Raw genomic sequence first — 21,309 nt, 5'->3', positions numbered from 1 at the left:
ATTCCACATTTTGTTGTGTTACAGTCTGAATTCAAAATTGATTCAGTGTATTTTTTCTCAGATATATACACACAATACCCTATAATGACAAAGTTTAAAAAAAATGTTTTTAGAAATGTTTGCAATTTATAGAAAATTAAATACAGAAATATCTCATTTACATAAGTATTCACACACCCGAGTCAAGTATTTGTAGAAGCACCTTGGACAGAGATTACAGCTGTGTGTCTTTCTGGTTAAATCTCTTAAAGCTTTCCACACCTGGATTGTGCACAATTTCCCCGTTATTCTTTTCAAAATTCTTCAGGCTCTGTCTGTCACGCCTTGGTCATTGTATCTTGTGTTTTTGTTATATGTTTGGGTAGGCCAGGGTGTGACATGGGTTTATATGTTGTATTTCGTATTAGGGTTTGTATTACTTGGGAGTGTGTATTATTAGGGGTGTGTCTAGTTAGGCTTGGCTGCCTGAGGCGATTCCTAATTGGAGTCAGCTGATTCTAGTTGTCTCGGATTGGGAACCGTATTTAGGTAGCCTGAGTGCGAGTTGTATTTCGTGGGTGATTGTACCTGTCTTAGTGTTAGTCACCAGATAGGCTGTATTAGTTTCATTCGTTTGTTGTTTTCTTCTTCCGTTATTTCATGTACCGTATTAGCTTCATTAAAAGTCATGAGTAACCTACACGCTGCATTTCGGTCTGACTTTCTACAAACAACAGACGAAGATCATTACAGAATCACCCACCACGATTCACAGACCGAGCAGCGTGTGAACTGGCAGGAGCTAAAGGAGGACGATATGGACGGCAGAAGCAGGGATTATACGACGTGGGAAGAAATCGACAGGTGGGCGTCCGACCCAGAGCGAGTGCAAGAGCCCGCCTGGGATTCCCTACAGCAATGCGAGGTGGGCTATACACGGATGGAATCGAAAAGGAGAGCACGGCTATACAGAGCGAAAACCGTAGGTAACGGGGAAAGCGCAGAGAGAGAGTGGCAGAGTCAGGAGTCAGACCTGAGCCTACTCTCCCTGTTAATTGTGAGGAGCAGCAATATGAGGACTTCTGGTCTTGGGAGATGATATTAGACGGAAAAGGACCCTGGGCGCAGCTGGGAGAATATCGCCGTCCCAAGGAGGAAATAGAAGTAGCTAAAGCGGAGAGGCTTGAGTATGAGGAGGCAGCACTGCGACGCGGTTGGAAACCGGAAAGTCACCCCAAAAAATGTATTGGGGGGGAGCTAAAAGGGAGAATAGTTATGCCAGGTAGGAAACCTGCGCATACTCCCTGTGCTCACCGTTGGGCTAGAGAGACCGGGCAGGCACCGTGTTATGCTATGGAGCGCACGGTGTTTCCAGTGCGGGTGCAGAGCCAGCTGCGACTTATACCAGCCCTTCCTATTGGCCGGGCTAGAGTGGGCATCGAGCCAGTTAAGCTTGGGCAGGCTCGGTGCTCTAGAGCTCCAGTGCGCCTGCACGGTCCGGTCTATCCAGAGCCACCTCTACACACCAGTCCTCCGGTAGCAGCTCCCCGCACCAGGCTTCCTGTGCGTGTCCTCGCGCCAGTACCACCAGTTCCAGCACCACGCACCAGGCCTCCAGTGCGCCTCGCCTGTTCAGCGCAGCCAGTGCTTTTCTCCCCTCCTGCGCTGCCGGAGTCTCCTGTCTGTCCAGCGCCACCAGTGCTCCCAGTCGGCCCAGCGCGTCCAGTGCGCATCGCCTGTTCAGCACAGCCAGTGCTTTTCTCCCCTCCTGTGATGTTGGAGTCTCCCGCCTGTTCAGCTCAGCCAGAGCCTTTCTCCTCTCCTGAGCTGCCGGAGTCTCCTGTCTGCCCAGCGCCGCCAGTCGGCCCAGCGTCACCAGTCTGCCAGGATCCGCCAGAAGTGCCAGTCTGCCAGGATCCGCCAGAAGTGCCAGTCTGCCAGGATCTGCCAGAAGTGCCAGTCTGCCAAGATCTTCTAGATCGGCCAGACAACCTGAATCATCCAGGTCCACCAGCCAGCCTGGATTTACCGGAGCCTACTACCTGCCTGAGCTTCCTCTCAGTACTGAGCTTCCTCTCAGTACTGGGCTTCCTCTCTGTACTGGGCTCCCTCTCTGTACCGGGCTCCCTCTCTGTACCGGGCTCCCTCTCTGTACCGAGCTTCCTCTCAGTACCGAGCTTCCTCTCAGTACCGAGCTTCCTCTCAGTACCGAGCTTCCCCTCAGTACCGGGCTTCCCCTCAGTACCGGGCTTCCCCTCAGTACCGGGTTTCCCCTCAGTACCGGGCTGCTTCGGTCCCGGGCTGCCCCTCTGTCCCGGGCTGCCCCTCTGTCCCGGGCTGCACCTCTGTCCCGGGCTGCCCCTCTATCCCGAGTTGCCCCTCTATCCTGAGTTGCCCCTCTGTCCCGAGCTGCCCCTCTGTCCCGAGCTGCCCCTCTGTCCCGAGCTGCCCCTCTGTCCCGAGCTGCCCCTCTGTCCCGAGCTGCCCCTCTGTCCCGAGCTGCCCCTCTGTCCCGAGCTGCCCCTCAGTTATGTGGGGATCAGGGTGAGGACTATTAGGCCATGGTCGGCGGAGAAGGTGGATTATCCTAGGACGCGTAGGGGAGGAACTAGGACATTTATGGAGTGGGGTCCACGTCCCGAGCCAGAACCGCCACCATGGACAGACGCCCACCCGGACCCTCCCTATGCTCTTGAGGTGCGTCCCGGAGTCCGCACCTTAGGGGGGGGGGGTTCTGTCACGCCTTGGTCATTGTATCTTGTGTTTTTGTTATATGTTTGGGTAGGCCAGGGTGTGACATGGGTTTATTTGTTGTATTTCGTATTAGGGTTTGTATTAATTGGGAGTGTGTATTATTAGGGGTGTGTCTAGTTAGGCTTGGCTGCCTGAGGCGATTCCTAATTGGAGTCAGCTGATTCTAGTTGTCTCGGATTGGGAACCGTATTTAGGTAGCCTGAGTGCGCGTTGTATTTCGTGGGTGATTGTACCTGTCTTAGTGTTAGTCACCAGATAGGCTGTATTAGTTTCATTGTTTGTTGTTTTCTTCTTCCGTTATTTCATGTTATTTCATGTACCGTATTAGCTTCATTAAAAGTCATGAGTAACCTACACGCTGCATTTCGGTCTGACTTTCTACAAACAACAGACGAAGATCATTACACTGTCAAATTGGTTGTTGATCCATTGCGAGACAACCGTTTTCAGGTCTTGACATAGATTTTCAAGTAGATTTAAGTCAAAACTGTAATTCGGCCACTCAGGAACGTTCACTTTCTTCTTGGTAAGAAGCTCCAGTGTAGATGTGGCCTTGTGTTTTAGATTATTGTCCTGCTGAAAGGTAAATTAATCTCCCAGTGTCTGGTGGAAAGTAGACTGAATCTGGATTTCCACTAGGATTTTCCTTTAGGATTATTTTTTATCCTGAAAAACGATCCAGTCCTTAATGATTACAAGCATACCCATAAAATGATGCAGCCACCACTACGATTGAAAATATGGAGAGTGCTATTCAGTAATGTGTTGTATTGGATTTGCCCCAAACATAACACTTTATATTCAGGACAAGTGAATTACTTTGTCAAAATTTTTTCAGTATTACATAATTCCATGTTGACATTATGGGGTATTGGGTGTAGGCCAGTTGCAAAAATAGTCTACATTTAATCCATTTTAAATTCAGGCTGTAACACAACATAATGTGGATACTTTCTGAAGGTGCTACAGAATTGTCTATTCCTTAGAGATCCAAATTCACAGCCTAGTTGTTTATTTAAAGGGACATTGTACAGGTTGATTTTAACGAGACGTGGTATTTTCGGTATCAATGCCTTACGCTGCAGCAATCACAACAAATATCTAACAGAAATTAAAGGGAAGTGAAAGGTGATTTGCTGCAGCTACACACTCTTTCTGTGGGGAGTGAAGACTGATAAGGAAGAGCAGTAGGCTACAGCTTTTTCCTGGTAAAGTAAGGAGAGAGAGCGTAAGGAGAGAGAGAGAGAGAAAGAGGGTGACAGGATGCATGGGTGAAAGGATACACTATTTACATCAGGTTAGAAATGGAGACAAGAGAAAATAGAGAAAAGGTAGGGTTAAGTATGAGAAATGCATTCAGAAAACATAATACCATTATCACATCAAGTAATAAGAGATCTGCACATCTAACACATCTCAATAATGATGAAAATGAAAAATCTGCATTTTATAGAATAATCTGCATTTTAACATTTTAGGCCATAACCATTTGCGATTCAATGGTTATAGCCTTGTAGATTGGCATGTCAATGGACATACAGTTTACAAATTACTGTGGTGGTTTGTCTGAGGATGGAGGTGCCCTTAATATAGTAATTACAGTAATCATGTTAACTTCATATGTTCTCCTATTAGTCTGTTTGAATTAATTGTTTCCATGGCTTTGGAATGGTGATGTATTTCCTGGAACAAAGAGGAGGGAACGATGGGGAGATTCTCAAAAAACGTTCTCGACTTGACTCCTCCAAGACGTGGAAACCAATAAATGGTTGAGGAGTGTCAATTTGTTAGTAGGTGAACGGAAGTGTCCCCCCCCCCGATAGACACTTTTCGTTGAGGATAGTCATGTATATCCTACATGAGTTCTTCGCAGAAAAGCTTTGATATCTGCCACACCCCCTTGAAATCAGCTGTTGTTTTTGTCCGAAGAGAAAAGAATGTACACGTTTAAAAACAATATGGTACATCGTTTTATATGCCACAACTAGAGAAATGTATTTTTACCACTTTGCTAATATTTTGAGATTCCTCCCCTGTAAAGATAGGTTGCCTGATGATGCACTCGTTGACAATGAGAAGAAGCACATTTGTTTCAACATTACCTTTTTCAAAAGGAGGTGAGGAGAGGATTTAGCAAAACCTGGGTGAATCTTCCAGGGACATCGGTTGTGGCTCATTTTCTGTCCATTGTTTGTATTTTTTTAAGGTTAGTGTTCTGAGTATTTATTGACCCTGCCCTAGTCAAAGACCCCTGATGGTTACAGGTTACTCTGCAGGGTACCTATACACCCCCCTCTGCCTAAGAACAATGCATCCAATTGCAGACACAAAAATCAAATCAAAGTTTATTTGTCACGTGCGCTGAATACAACAGGTGTAGACCTTACAGTGAAATGCTTACTTACAGGCTCTAACCAATAGTGTAAAAAAGGTATTAGGTGAACAATAGGTAGGTAAAGGAATAAAACAACAGTAAAAAGACAGGCTATATACAGTAGAGAGGCTATACAAGTAGCAAGGTTACATACAGACACCGGTTAGTCAGGCTGATTGAGGTAGTATGTACATGTAGATATGGTTAAAGGGACGATGCATATATAATGAACAGAGAGTAGCAGTAGCGTAAAGGAGGGGATGGCGGGATACAATGCAGATAGCCCGGTTAGCCACTGTGCGGGAGCACTGGTTGGTCGGCCCAATTGAGGGAGTATGTACGTCGAGCTTTGAGGGCACTATGGTGTTGAACGCTGAGCTGTAGTCAATGAATAGCAAAAAAAAACTATGTTTGGTAAATACTAGGTATATGGATGATGGTCATGCTTAGGCAAACAAACTAGGAAGGGTAATAAGTGGCTACAGTTTACACTTTTTAAATCATTTAATGAAATGTTGTTTTTTAGAAAAGGGGCGTTTACCCTACAATTCAGTCTTTCTACAAACAGCTGTCTCTGGAATTTTCAGTAGCCTGTATTCATATGCCTGCCCTATATAATTATTCATTAGAATATTTAGTAATTTAATAGGATCTCACTATAGATAAAGAGAATAGGAGGTAACTGAGGTGTGAAACAGACTCCCACGTGGTGATGGACACATGAAAGTATAAGGGTCGATGGCTTCACTCAGTGTGCCAGTTTCAAGTAAGAATAATATAGCCTTTTACGAAACACTATTTTCTGTTACACAGTACGTGGACATTTCGTCCTTGTACAAATGTAGCCTTCAACTTGTCTATAAACGAATCAAGTTATAATTAATCAAATGAGAAAAATGGTCAAGCTTTTACAGTGACAACACAGTGCATTCTGTGCGGTAGGAGGGGTTCTAGTGACGTTGGCACCCAATAAGTGCGCTGGCTCCTTGGTACAGAGCAGCATCAGCATCGCCCTCCTCTCAGCGGCAGTTTTGCGCTAGACAAGTCGGAACAATTTCTCACATATAGCTTCTTATTGCACTCACAACTTTGCATCTAAGAAGAGAGCTCCGGGAATTAATACCATTTATTCAAGGAAGGCGAATCGGTCAAATCGCTGTCCCTTGATCTTACAGCGCTCTGGCAAAGATGCATTTTGTATCGGTTGTTATACTGACGTGCACCTTACTTGTGGAAACATCTTGGGTAAGATATATTTATTTTCGAAATACGGTGGAAGTAGCCTACTGCACTGCTACGCCTGCTTGGCATGCGCGAGCTTTTGCAGCGCTGTGCATGTGGCGCTGAATTGTGGTCAGCGACTTTTCCATACAATAACATGCTGCGTTTAAAGAGCGTATAATGTCATGATAATTTCAGACGATACTTCAAAATGATTTTGTAGTCACCACTCATTTCAGGTTTGGTCACAAAAAAAGCTACATTCCTGTTGAATGACAGGTGCCTGAATAAACCAACCAACTATTCATTTTGAGTCCCTTTTCTAATAATTTACTTTAGCCTACTGAACTGCAGTAGCCTATTAGTGAGTTATATCAATGCAGAGCATGCCGAAGCCTTTGGTTTCATAAACTGTATAGTAGGCTATAGGAGGCCACGAACTTAATGCACGTTTACGGACTGCCATATTCCCTTGGGATTAAATCACCACTAGCCTATTGCTAGCATGTTAGAGCCTCGACATAATATCAAATTCACTATATCTCATAATTTGATTTCATTGAAATTGAAAAACTGATATGATTTTTTCCTGAAATAGTCTACTCATGCCTGAAATAAACATATTCATTTGTCTCCTGGATAGCATCTTTGTTTTTGTGGTAGAATAAACAAATGTGACATTTTGAAGAGATTGTCTATTTTTACTAGACATTATTTATACTATGAACCTGATCTATGAGTATTTTTTGTTGCCCATCATTATCATATACAACACTTTAAAAATGTGACCAATGAACCCACTGGTATCTGGTGTTTTTGATTCCATTGTAAATATTGTCATCCATTTAAACAGCAAGCGGTGGACTGGAGATAATTAGCAACATCAGTCTCTAGTCTGTCTGTCGAAGGTTCAATATCAGTTTCAAAGCCTGCAAGATCATCCTGTGATCCTCTGGCCACAAGTCCATCTTCCAATGCTTATAGGCTGTCTTTTTTTCTACCCAGGGGACCAAGGCAGGCCAACCTCCTAAACCCCCATGCAGACCAGGCTTCTCTGAGAGCTTCTACACTGTGTTTGTCTCCAGGGATCTACTGCGAGGACAGAGCATTCTCAAAGGTAAGCACTGTGGTTGCGGAGGCCCTGGATCTCATTTATTGACTGGTGTTTCCCCCTCTTCTCCGGAGATACATCCCAACCAGAGGGTGATTGAGTGTGTGTGTGGGAGGAAATATATTATGGTGTGCGGTATTCCATCATGACTTAAGAAGGTCAGTGCACACTCTGTGGTAGAACAACGCAGATCTGGTGGAAACACGCAGAACAATCATCCATGTGTTGATGCAGTTAAAGTTGGATGGAATTTACACTGTGTTTTGAATCTACATGATAATTGTGTCTGATTTGATAAGAGGATTGTAATAGGCTCTTTTTGAAATATAAAAATATATTCGTATCACATGAACTGCATTTTCAAGCCAACATAAAAGTGTTCCCGTTGAAAACATTGAATTGATCCTTTCATAAAGGATCAGTTAAACAGCAGACTTACCAAAGCAGGCTCATTTAAATCACAAATCTCCTTTCTGTGTTTGCTTCTGGAGGCTCACAGCTTTTATTTTATTCCCTGTATTCAATGTAATACATTTTTCCTTTTATTCTCTCTATTTTTCAGAGGAATTCAATTCTCTTTTCATGCGCTCCATTTCTTTTCAGCGCATCACATCTATTGTGAGGTTCCTCTCCAGCAATGTAGAATTTGTAGAGCTTGGCTCATATGTTTGTCTTGAAGTCGCTTATACATTTGCGGTAACAAACCTCACTGGCAGATTCTTTTATCATTGTATAATTGATCATTCTATTTGCATGCATTGCATATTCATCTTAGAATAGTACATTTTACTTTGATTAAATTAAAACATCCTGGTTAGGTGTTGTACAGTAAGAGCATTATGAACTCAGCAGGGTTTAGAGATGAGGGCAGGATTAAGGTACTTCTAAAACAGACCTTATCCCCTATGACTCTTCACAGTGGCTCAACACTACAGAACGATGAGCACCACTTTCCTTTGACACTTATCCTTTCTGCAGGCTATTTATTGCTGTTGTTGATTGAAACGTTATTTTCTAGGTGGAAACAATGCTCTTGTTTTAATGTTTGTTGGGACATGTCAACTGCTTTAAACAAAAGCAATTGAATTATTGCGGAGGTTATTTAGGAGGCAGACAAGGACATCACATCCTGTCAATAGGGAGATACTTTGCCTGAAGGCTTGGGGTTGAAGGGACCTGCCTGTCTGGAAATTGGCTGAGGTGTCCACAGTGACCCATGCCAAAAACAATGTTGACAGAATCTGATGCATTTGGACAGGTAACAACATAGAGGGCCCTGGTGTTTGTGTGGTGTGTGTGAGAGAGTGTGTGCGTGTGTGTGTGTGTGTGTGTTTGAGAGAGAAACACTGCTGCCTGCACCTTTCAACAAACATCATACACCACTCCAGTTCTAGATCATTTGGATTATTTGGTCTATATTGTACAGCCTCCATTGCTTCGATACCGATATTAACTCTGTATCCTCTCACTCTGTTGCTTCTTGAACACCAATCTTTGTGCCGTGCTGTTCTCCCTACTGGCCACTCAGGAATATCGGCTGGAGGAGTTTAAATCCTCCTGCTATTATTAATGCACCGCGGCTGGCCTGACTGAGGGTTTGTTTCCTCCATGACACAAGGCAACAGGGAACAATGGAGGAATACTAACAATTCTGTGTACAGTATGTAACCCAGAACTTTCACAGAAATGAATTGGTGAGGCAGAGAAGAGGGAGGGGCTGAGGTGCTACATTTGTATGGTTGCTGGACAAATGAAGCTATAGTAGTGATATGCGCAGCATCCCAGCATCACAGCCAGGTGCAGCCTGACATTGGCTTCTATGCTGTTCGATGGACAGTAAACCTCAGCCATTTCCATGTTCTAATCCCACACCATTCATCCAGTCTTTAAGGTGGTGGGGAGGAAGAGCTGTTAGACAATGTTTGTCATATTGACTGTTTGGAGGGAGTGTGGGTGGATGTTAGACCATAGCCTAATGGCACAAATGGTACTTTTATCTTGTTAGCACCCACCTCAGTGCCTTTTCACATCCCTGGCCTTAATGGGTAGGTGCTTGTACACCCACATCTGTTTAGTTTACATAAAAATATTTATGGATGCAAAGATGATCATTATGTTCTCCCAACAATATTGTGATGACAGTACTGTTCTAGCTGGGATTATCCAGTCACACCACCTCCTTCCAAATATATCCCTATAAATTAAACTGTTTTTTATTGGTTTTATGGCAACACTAAATACCTTTATTGTTTATCATTACATACATGTATAGGCTGCCCTAACTTTAACAGAGTGAATTAACACATGCTTCTATGGATCTGATTGTCTTTGTATGGGAGGAGTTGGAGATTATATGGCAGTGTGCCTAGAGAGGCATTGTCACGCCCTGGCCATAGAGAGGCTTTTATTCTCTATTTTGGGTAGGCCAGGGTGTTACTAGGGTGGGCATTCTAGTTTCTTTATTTCTATGTTTTCTGTTTCTCTGTTTTGGCCAGGTATGGTTTTCAATCAGGGACAGCTGTCTTTCGTTGTCTCTGATTGGGAATCATACTTAGGCAGCTTTTTTTCCTTTGTATTTTGTGGGTAGTTGTATTTGTTAGTGGCCTGTATAGCCCTAGTAAGCGTCTCAGTCTTTTTTCTTTTTTTTTTCTTGTTTTGTTGGCGACATTTATAATAAAGAGAAATGTACCCTCACCATGCTGCACCTTGGTCCGGTCATTTCCAAGACGACGTTCGTGACCGGCATGGTGCTCATTCCATCCAGATCCCTGCTGTGGCCAGATAGGCCATGAAAAGGGATATTCCGGTGATTGCACATCACAGTGTAAACCATCACCTCAGTCTCAGAGTGGGAACAGACACCTAGGAACGTAGGCAGAGAGGAGGGGCAGAGTACAAAAGAAATTGATTTAAACTGCAGTTTCTTCAGGGTTGTGGCCCTTAAAGTCACTGTCAGTACGTATTCAAAAAAACATCTGTGATGAGTTTCATCCCTCGCCCTTCACCATCCACCACCATCCAAAAGCAACAGCACTTATCTCCTGTACCACGGGGGAGTTATTTGAGCGCAAATTTTTGTTTTCTGTGATGGCTAAATGTGTCGATCAAAGGTACAATGTAACTTTAAACTGAATAGTAATGTTGCTTTGGGATGCTTTTGATTTTCTCTAAAGTAATGGAATCCAGGCACCTAATAAAAGCATACAACATAGAGGTTCAGGAGGGAAACAATACAATGACAACTTGGTCTTCAGGGTGACAGTACCACAAGGGAAGTATCAGTTATGTTAATCAGGGAATCTTTCATTGATGCTTTTGCTTTGTGAACTGCAAAACATACTTCAATCCCCTTTCTAACAGAATGGACTTGTTTTGAACTTTATGTATTATTTCTTTGTATCTTCAATGAATCTGAACCCTCACTGCTCTATCTGGTGAGACACATGGGATTTGATCCCTCCCTTTTTTTCTTACGTGTGTTACCACTACACTTTCTTTTTTCGCTTCTTTTTTTTCACTCAACTCATTTTCTTTCAATATTTGCTCTTTGCAGTTCAGCAGAAAATAAACAGGTGGTTTGACGACTTCTCCCGAATTGACTCTTTGTTAGATGTCGATAGACACTATCAGTATTACAACTCATTCATATTATTGGGAGTTAGGCAACATGTGTTTACAGTTGAAGTCGGAAGTTTAGATACACCTTAGCCAAATACATTTAAACTCAGTTTTCTGAATTCCTGACATTTAATCCTAGGAAAAGTTCCCTGTCTTAGTAGCATAGGGAATTATTTATTTCATCCTTTATTTCTTTCATCACATTCCCAGTTGGTCTGAAGTTTACATACACTCAATTAGTATTCGGTAGCATTGCCTTTAAATTGTTTAACTTGGGTCAAATGTTTTGGGTAGCCTTCCATAAGCTTCCCACAATAAGTTGGGTGAATTTTGGCCCATTACTCCTGACAGTGCTGGTGTAACTGAGTCAGGTTTGTAGGCCTCCTTGCTCGCACTTGCTTTTTCAGTTCTTCCCACAAATTTTCTATAGGATTGAGGTCAGGGCTTTGTGATGGCCACTCCAATACCTCGATTTTGTTGTCCTTAAGCCATTTTGCCACAACTTTGGAAGTATGCTTGGGGTCATTGTCAATTTGTAAAACCCATTTGCGACCAAGCTTTAACTTCCTGACTGATGTCTTGAGATGTTGCTTCAATATATCCATATACTTTTCCTACCTCATGAAGCCATCTAATTTGCTGCAGATGTCCCTCCTGCAGCCAAATCCTCCCACAACATGATGCCTCCACCCCCGTGCTTCACTTTTGGGATGGTGTTCTTCAGCTTGCAAGCCTCCCCCTTCTTCCTCCAATCATATTGATGGTCATTGTGGCCAAACAGTTCTATTTTTGTTTATTCAGACCAGAGAACATTTCTCCAAAAAGTACGATCTTTGTTCCCATGTGCAGTTGCAAACCGTAGTCTGGCTTTTTTTATGGCGGTTCTTGAGCAGTGGCTTTTTCCTTGCTGAGCAGCCTTTCAGGTTATGTCGATATAGGACTCGTTTTTACTGTGGATACAGATACATTTGCACCTGTTTCCTTCAGCATCTTTACAAGGTCCTTTGCTGTTGTTCTGGGATTGATTTGCACTTTTCGCACCAAAGTACATTCATGTCTAGGAGACAGAACGCGACTCCTTCCTGAGCGGTATGACGGCTGCGTGGTCCCATGGTGTTTATACTTGCGTACTATTGTTTGTACAGATGAACGTGGTACCTTCAGGCGTTTGGAAATTGCTCCTAAGGATGAACCAGACTTGTGGAGGTCTCCAATTTTTTTTCTGAGGTCTTGGCTTTTGATTTTCCCATGATGTCAAAGCCAAAGCGAAGCTTCTAAAACCATGACATAATTTTCTGGAAATTTCCAAGCGGTTTAAAGGTACAGTCAACTTAGTGTATGTAAACTTCTGACCCACTGGAATTGTGATAATCTGTGCAATAATCTGTCTGTAAACAATTGTTGGAATAATTACTTGTGTCATGCACAAAGTAGATGTCCTAACCAACTTGCTGTTTTAACTGTTTTAATGATTCCAACCCAAGTGTATTTAAACTTCCGACTTCCACTGTATAATAACTTTAACATAAACCAGATGCCTTCAACTATCAGCACTTTACTGTCAACTGACAACTTTAGAAGTGGCTTATGTGAAATCATACGTGATCCCAATCAGACAACATTTAAAAATATCTGACACATAAAGTAATATCTTGGTTAAAACAGCCTGTCTGGTGTTTGCTCTGCTCGACAGAACCTCAGACACCCCGCCTAGCTTCTCTCCAAGTCAGGAAGAACTGCTCTCATAAGTATTTCCAAACCCAGGGAAAGGGATTATGATTTCAGGTGTTTGATAAGCAGGATACCATTTTCCCTGTCTCTCTTGTCCTCCGGAGAGTCTTTCATCTCTCCACACAGGACACAGAGTCTGTGGTGAGCTGATAGAATAAAAGTAGTGAAGATGAGCTACATCGTTTCTCTTTATCTCCTCTTCCCTTCACACACAACACGAAGAATGGCCCTATATCCCTCAAAGCCCCTAGAACATGACATCCACCGCCAGCCCATTCCAATTCCCCAGCCACATAAGGTACAGTAAAATGCTTTCCATTTAATGTCGGTCGTCCCCCGCTATGGTGGTTGAGGTACTGCAAAGTATTGTTGGAAGGATAGCTAACTTTCAGCAGAAATAGTGGATGTTGTCACGAGAACTATATACCAAAAATGGTACAGTGACTAGTGGGGTTCTTCTTGCGAATCACCATAGTCATATATGGAATTTGTCAATGCTTTGTAGTGTATGAAGGATAAAATGATAGATTCAAAATTAATCTGTGTACGACTGCCAATCTTTTTCTCAGTAGATAAAAAAAACATGAATCGATTGCTCAGTTCAGCAGGTAGTAGTTGCTCTAAAATACAGAAGCCTCTATTGTCTGTAGGGTTGCAAAGCTACCAGTAATTTACCAGTATCTTCAGTAATTTAGGTAATTTAGCCTAAACAGAAGATATGGCAATCTATCGTAACTTTGGCAATTTATACTTGAATAACTTGTATATAAAATGCATTTTTAAAAATATAGTTGTGCCCATATTGTCCATGAGTTTCTAGTAGATAGACCATATGGTTCAAGAGAAAATAGCATTTAATCAACAATGGTATTATTTTCAATTAACTCTGCAACTTTTTCAACTATTTACCTTTTTCACAACTGCCACCAGTTTGACGCCTAAACAATAACAGTAAATATATATTGACATGTAAAAAATAAAATAAAAAGTGTGTAAAAAATATAAAGGATATTTCATGCACAAAGCCTCATTAAACACCAAACACTAAGTTGATGGTTTATATTTAGGATAATGTTTTGCCGCTTTGGCATTCCATTTTTTATTTAAAAAAAACAATTTAATTATTTAATATATTTGACATGTGATAAAGCCACACAGAGGGCCAGAGGCACACTACATGACCAGACGTATGTAGACACTTGCTCGTCGAATATCTCATTCCTAAATCATGGGCATCAATATGGAGTTGGTCCCTCCTTTGCTGCTATAACAGCCTCTACTCTAGATGTTAGAACATTTCTGTGAGGACTTGCTTCCATTCACCCACAAGACCATTAGTGAAGTTGGGGACTGATGTTGGGCGATTAGGCCTGGCTCACAGTCGGCGTTCCAATTCATCCAAAAGGTGTTGGATTGGATTGAGGTCGGTCCTCTGTGCAGGCCAGTCAAGTTCTTCCACATCAATCTCGATAAACCATTTCTGTATGGAACTTGGTTTGTGCACCAGGAAAGGGCCTTCCCCACACTGTTGCCACAAAGTTGGAAGCACAGAATCGTTATTGTGTGCTGTAGCGTTAAGATTTCCCTTCACTGGAACTAAGGGTCTTAGCCCGAACCAGGAAAAACAGCCCCAGACCACTATTCTTCCTCCACCAAACTTGACAGTCGGCACTATGCCTTCAAGCAGGTAGCGTTCTCCTGGCATTTGCTAAACCCAGATTCGTTGGATTGCCAGATTCATCACTCCAGAGAATGGGTTTCCACTGCTCCAGAGTCCAATGGCGGCGAGCTTTACACCACTCTAGCTGACGCTTGGCATTGCGCATGATGATCTTAGGCTTGTGTGCAGCTGCTCGGCCATGGAAATCTATTTCTTGAAGCTCCCGATGAAACAGTTCTTGTGCTGACGTTTATTCCAGAAGCAGTTTGGAACTCGGTAGTGAGTGTTGCAACCGAGGACAGACGATTGTAAAATGTAATTTTTAAATTATTTTTTAAATCCTCAATCTACACACAATACCCTGTAATGAAAAAGGAAAAACTGGTTTATAGAAATGTTTGCAAATTATATTTTAAAAAGTATAAAAAATGAAATATCACATTTACATAAGTATTCAGACCCTTTATTCAGTACTTTGTTGAAGCACCTTTGGCAGTGTTGAGTCTTCTTGGGTAAGACGCTACACGTTTCTCTCATTCATCTCTGCAGATCCTCTCAAGCTCTGTCAGGTTGGATGGGGAGCGTTGCTGCACAGCTATTTTCAGGTCTCTCTCGATGTATGTTAGATCGGTTCAAGTCTGGGCTCTGGCTGGGCCACTCAAGGACACTCAGAGAATTGTCCTGAAGCCACTCTTTTACTGTACTTTGCTCTGTTCATCTTTCCCTTGATCCTAACTAATCTCCCAGTCCCTGCAAAAACAATCCCACATGATGCTGCCACCACCACGCTTCACTGTAGGGATGGTGCCAGGTTTCCTCCAGACGTGATGCTTGGCATATAGGCCAAAGAATTCAATCTTGGTTTCATCAGACCAAAGAATCTCGTTTCGCCTTTTACTGAGGAGTGGCTTCCATCTGGCCACTCTACCATAAAGGCCTGATTGGTGGTGTGCTGCAGAGATGGTTGTCCTTCTGGAAGGTTATCCCATCTACGCAGAGGACCTCGAGAGCTCTGTCAGAGTGACCATCGGGTTCTTGGTCACCTCCCTGACCAAGGCTCTTCTCCCCCGATTGCTCAATTTGGCTGGGCGGCCAGCTCTAGGAAGAGTCTTGGTGGTTCCAAACTTCTTCCATTTAAGAATAATGGAGGCCTCTGTGTTTTTGGGACCTTCAATGCTGCAGTAATGTTTTGGTACCCTTCCCCAGGTCTGTGCCTCAACACAGTATACTGTCTCGGAGCTCTTTGGACAATTTCTTTGACCTCATAACTTGGTTTTTGCTCTGACATGCACTGTCAACTGTGGGACTTTATATAGACAGGTGTATGCCATTCCAAATCATGTCCAATCAATTGAATTTACCACAGGTGAACTCCAATCAAGTTGTAGAAACATCTCAAGGATGACCAATGGAAACAGGATGCACCTGAGCTCAATTTCGAGTCTCATAGCAAAGGGTCTGAATACTTATGTAAATAAAGTATTTCTGTTTTTATTTTGTATAAATTTCAAAACATTTCTAAATCCTTGTTTTCACTTTGTCATTATGGTGTATTGTGTCAAGATTGATGAGGGAAAAAAATATTTAATCAATTTTAGAATAAGGCTGTAACTTAACAAAATGTGGAAAAAGGGAGTGGTTCTGAATACTTTCCGAATGCCCTGTATACAGTGTAAATACAGACACTTGTAATAATCTGTAGTACCCAAAAGGGCCACTTGATGTCTTGTGATAGATAACATAAAATTCTTGAAAGATACAAAAATTCCTATACCTTACCGGTAAATGTCAAAAGCTTCAAGTAATATACCCTCCCTTTTACAACCCTTATTCTCTGGGTTTTCCCATCACTTACAAGCAGATTAAAGTTAAGAGTATGTTTCGAACCCAACTACTCTCCATTCATATAGCTAGGTCAGCAGGAGCCTTAGCTGAAGAGTAAAAACGTGTTGCTTTGTTTTATCATGGACACGTGCTGCAATCCATTTCCAAGCCCTGTGCCTCAGTAGTCGACCGGGGAAGGTTATGCAATAGATCTACATGTATATAAAATTAGTAGATGAGCCAAAGGTGTCCCAAAATCTGACCTTCAGAATGATATTATCAGATGTTAGATAAGACAGGAAAAGGAAAGTGAGACAGAGCACATAGTCCCAGCCAGGATATTCATTTTGGGGGACAGAGGTGGTTGAAGTTCACTGCTTTAGTGTGCGATACAGCATAGATTGGGAATTTCTGTTAAAATGCTATGGAAAAGCAACCAATGTCAAGGATAGTTGCACCCAGCCATATAATCCCCATGTAACCCCTGGTCTCTTCCAGAGAGAGCAATTTGTGCAGTTTGCATCATTAATCAATATATTTTCTTAATCAGCCACCCTCTTAATCAATATGCTTTAGTGCATTACATTTTCATGCTCTCTAATGATTTGAGACCCTGATAAGGGAGCTACCTTTTGTTGTTACAGAAACAACTGATTTTCCTTGTAGGAAACCTCAGTTTCACCTCTTAACCGTATGTGTAAACCGACATCAACCAGTTCATTACCAAGGATTTCCCCCTCCCCTAAGCCCCAGGATTTACATGCATCTGAATACAAATCAGGGTTTTGTGTTCAAGTGAGGTTTAGCTGACTTTAGACGATTCATTCACTTGTTATCTTATTTGGTTGGATCTTTCCTATAGTTAGATTTGTTAGGTTATTAAGTGGATTATGATTTAACATACACACATCTAACATCATAACTCAGCATAATACAAGGTGAAATGTGTATCCTGGGAGCCTTTTACTTGAGATACCTCTTGAAAAAACATTTGGATTATGTTTTACGCTCACTTTCACCTTTTATAGCAGTAGTCTTTCAATGATACTTATTTGCATGGTTTGAGTATCCTCTCAAGCTTTGAGATTAAATATGAAAACAAATTATATCTGCATGCTTTTCTTCTTGTCTTCCTCCCACCTACCTGCGTGATTGTGCCAGTGTGTTAACCCTGACCTCTCTCAGCTGCAGCCTTCATGGTGCTTTAATTACTGTGTGGACTGAGTGGAGTGGATTAGTTCTGTAGGTCCGTCTCAGCCTGGGGGAGGAGGGATGTGATTCAGCCCAAAGTGGCTCCATTCACTCACCTCCTCTCCTATAGAAAACAGCGAGAGGAGGGGAAGGAGGATACCAATACTTTGTTGGTATTCATGAGGAAATGCTGTTTTCCTTTGCCAAACAGAAATAGTGTTTATTCTCGAACACAAATACCATGAACTACAGTACATGGCTCATTTATGAAAGCATCTGAAACGTTTAGGCAGAGCTTTCCCTCTTTGTCGTTTCTCTACATCATCAGAATGTTCCAATGTGCATTAGTTTGACTCACTCACTATGGTGCTATAAATGCATAGTGCATACTGTCTGTGTATGTTATCACATATTATGATTCTAAAATATGCTAGCATCTGTACATTCACGTAAACTGTTTTTTTTGGAGAGCTACATCTGTTCAATGAGTAATGCACAAAATATATGCCCTGCTACATAAATGTCAGTCAGCCCGTCCATTTAGTATAGGCACATCATCATCCTCGTCATTACTCACCATGAATAATCATCATCTGAAGCAGTTAGTCTGAATGACGCTGTTACATTAAGGAGATTATGAACAGTGGCGTAAAGTAAAAATACTTAAGTACTACTTAAGTAGTTTTTGGGGGTATCTGTACTTTACTTTACTATTTATATTTTTGACAACTTTTACTTTTACTCCAACTACATTCCTAAAGCAAATAATGTACTTTTAACTCGTTACATTTTCCATGACACCCAAAAGTACTCATTACATTTTGAATGCTTAGCAGGACAGGAAAATTGTCTAATTCATGTACTTGTCAAGAGAACATCCCTGGTCATCCCTACTCCCTCTGATCTGGCAGACTCACTAAACACAAATGCTTTGTTTGTAAATTATGTCTGACTGTTGAAGTGTGTCCCTGGCTAAAATAGAGAAAAAAACAAGAAAACTGTGCCGTCTGGGATGCTTATTATAAGAAATTTGAAATTATTTATACTTTTACTTTTGATACTTAAGTATTTTTAAAACCAAATACCAAAACCAAACTTTTACTCAAGTAGTATTTTACTGGGTGACTCACTTCTACTTGAGTCATTTTCTTTTAAGGTATCTTTACTTTTACTCAAGTATGACAATTAGGTACTTTTTCCACCCCTGCTTATGGATTGGGACCATTTCACTTCTCCTCACGCTTCTTCCATCCTTATCTTTCCCTCTCTTCCTCTTTCTTCCTCTCTCCTGAGTCAGGGACTTTTTATTTACCTTTATATAACTAGGCAAGTCAGTTAAGAACAAATTCTTATTTTCAATGACGGCCTTAGTTATAGTGAAGCATTTTAACTTGGTGCTGCCACTTTACCCCCAGGTTCCCCAACATTCATTTCCCGAGTCACCATCACTGGGAGAGCTGAAAAACATAGTACAATCGAAGTTATTTACGCCATGCTGCGCCCAACTCCTATATCCCTCAAAGCCGCAGCTACACACATCTCTAGGGCCACTGTGTACTGTAGGCTACATCTATTTCTGTAACCACAGGGTTTGTATCTTCGTAATTAAAAGACTTCACTGTGTGCTCTAAAGTCGAACATCACAGAGGTCCCTAGCCACAGAAATAGCTGTGTTTAGTTTATTGTTATCTCATTCAACCATGTTCTTCTGTATCTCTAGTCATGGTATTTATGTTCCTATGCTCTTATCTCTTTCATTTGTTTGTTTGTTCCCCCCAAATCCTGGCAATCAGACTGTATTCTGTGTTTGTTGGTGTACAGTATAACTGACTGTGTGTCTGTGTGTTTAATGTTATGTCTGTTTTGGTGTGTTTGTTATGTGTGTGTGTTTCCCAGCTAGCACATTTGGTTCCTTGGAAGTATGTCTGCTAAATGGCATATATTATTATTATTATAAGTTGTGGGAACATACGTTTTTTGATTTCCCATTGGTTCTGGGAACAAAGCCACAAGTTTCCTGACTGTTTTTCTAAACAATAATTTCACTTGTTCTGTGGACATTCATTTTTAGGTTACAGGGAGGTTCTGATAACGTTTTACTGGGGAAGTTTTATTAACTTTATGAAAATGGAAGTTATTTGAAGGTAAATAAATAACGTTCTGAGAACAATCTCTAAATGTTGAGAATGTTTTGAACAAAATGTAAGGGTTATTTGGAGGTTTTTGAATAACTTCCTTAAAACTGTCATTGGGTGTTTCACTAAGACTTTTAAAAACACCGCTAGGTTAGCTGTTTCGAACTCCAATCACAGATTTGATTTTTATTCATTTATTTATTTTACCTTTATTTAACTAGGCAAGTCAGTTAAGAACAAATTCTTTTTTTCAATGACAGCCTAGGAGCAGTGGGTTAACTGCCTTGTTCAGGCACAGAATGACATATTTGTATCTTGTCAGCTCAGGGATTTGAACTTGCAACTTTTGGTTACTAGTCCAACACTCTAACCACTAGGCTATGCTGCCACCCCAGTAGGTCAGTTAGTACACATGAAAATTAATTTGCTTAGGCATTAATCATGCAAACACATTTTTTATTATTATTGTGGAATGGCATTTTAGTCTATTCAAACATCCCACGTTTCAAATTAAACAAGCACACATTAAGATCAGGTGTGGCCAATTAGGGGCGGGGCCAACACACCTTAACTGAGACCGAGGAAAGAGAGAGCTTTGTTGACTCTGAGAACGGAATGTATGTTTTTCTTTATAACATTCTTAGAACATTACTAATGTTTTATTGTATTTTTTAAGGACAGCTTTCTTAATGTTCAGAGAACATGACTTTAAATAGAACCACGAGGAAACCTGCAGAAATCGTTATGACGAAGTACTGAAATTCCCACAGAAGAACGTTGTTTTTTAATGGTCTTGATGCAATTTGAGAACATGACTTTAAAAAGAACCATGAGGAAACCAGTAGGAATCATTATGCTGAAATATTCTAATTCCCACAGAAGAACGTTGTTTCTTAACGTTCTCTAAACTATTTGAAAACATTCCCAATGTCAAACCAGTTGTAAAACATTACTAGAACATTACCAAAATTGAAATTAAATGTAACCATGGTTGAAGTTTTAGGAAACATTATGTTAAAGTAATGAAAATACCAAGAAAATATTGTTTTTTTTTTGTCAATGAGTTGAGAATGTTCCAAAAATCAACCAACTATCCTGCACCATTACCAGAAAGTTGTGGGAAAGTTGTATGCAAAATAACTATAGAACAACCACGCTCTCAGAAAGTTATGCGCTAACATTAGCTGGTTTGTTTGTGTGTCATGGTCTTTAATCTGTAGTGTTAAGTAACTTCTCTACTGTAGCCTGGGGTCTGTGGTGGGGTGGCTGAGTAACATTAGCCACAGGATGAGGAGGCACTGCTCCACCCAGAGGGTGATTATTTTATGTGCAGAAATTAAGGGATTACAAACCAGCCAAGTAATCCAGCTGTCAATCTCATGGCTCGTTACCAAGGGGGGTGGGGGGGATTGATTGATTGATTGATTGATTGATTGGCTTGGTGGCTTTTCTGTGTGGGCTTTGAGATTACCTTATTAAGCTTTTACTTCCTGGACTTTGGCGTGGGAGAAAGAAATCACAAGCTTGTCAATCAAACAGCAAACCTGTTTCAAGGTCCTTTGCAATTCCCATATTAATTAACACCAACGATTAGTTAATTTAATTGAAGTTGCCTCAAGCTGTAATTTGCTTTCCAGCAGTATGAGTCCATGAAAGTACAGTAATTATACAACACACTTCAAAATGGAACATAGATCTATCTACCTGTTAA

At 41.5% G+C, this 21,309-nt stretch overlaps 1 protein-coding gene across 3 annotated transcripts in view; it reads left to right on the top strand.

Annotated features, from left to right (window-relative positions):
- The first annotated feature begins 6,105 nt into the window (after positions 1–6,105).
- The window catches only part of LOC124003628 (cadherin-4-like), a 330,661-nt gene continuing 315,457 nt past the window's right edge, over positions 6,106–21,309 (top strand). For all 3 annotated transcript variants that reach the window (XM_046312049.1, XM_046312048.1, XM_046312047.1), the window contains exons 1-2: positions 6,106–6,352; positions 7,334–7,445. In XM_046312049.1, coding sequence (XP_046168005.1) covers positions 6,296–6,352; positions 7,334–7,445 — 169 coding nt within the window. In that variant the 5' untranslated portion in view covers positions 6,106–6,295. The remainder of the gene's footprint in view (positions 6,353–7,333; positions 7,446–21,309) is intronic.

The sequence above is a fragment of the Oncorhynchus gorbuscha genome, linkage group LG18 (genome assembly GCF_021184085.1).
Source record: "Oncorhynchus gorbuscha isolate QuinsamMale2020 ecotype Even-year linkage group LG18, OgorEven_v1.0, whole genome shotgun sequence".
In the NCBI taxonomy this organism is placed as follows: Eukaryota; Metazoa; Chordata; class Actinopteri; order Salmoniformes; family Salmonidae; genus Oncorhynchus; species Oncorhynchus gorbuscha.
The sequence above is the reverse complement of the archived record's forward strand: the minus strand, read 5'-3'. Positions and strand labels throughout refer to the sequence as shown.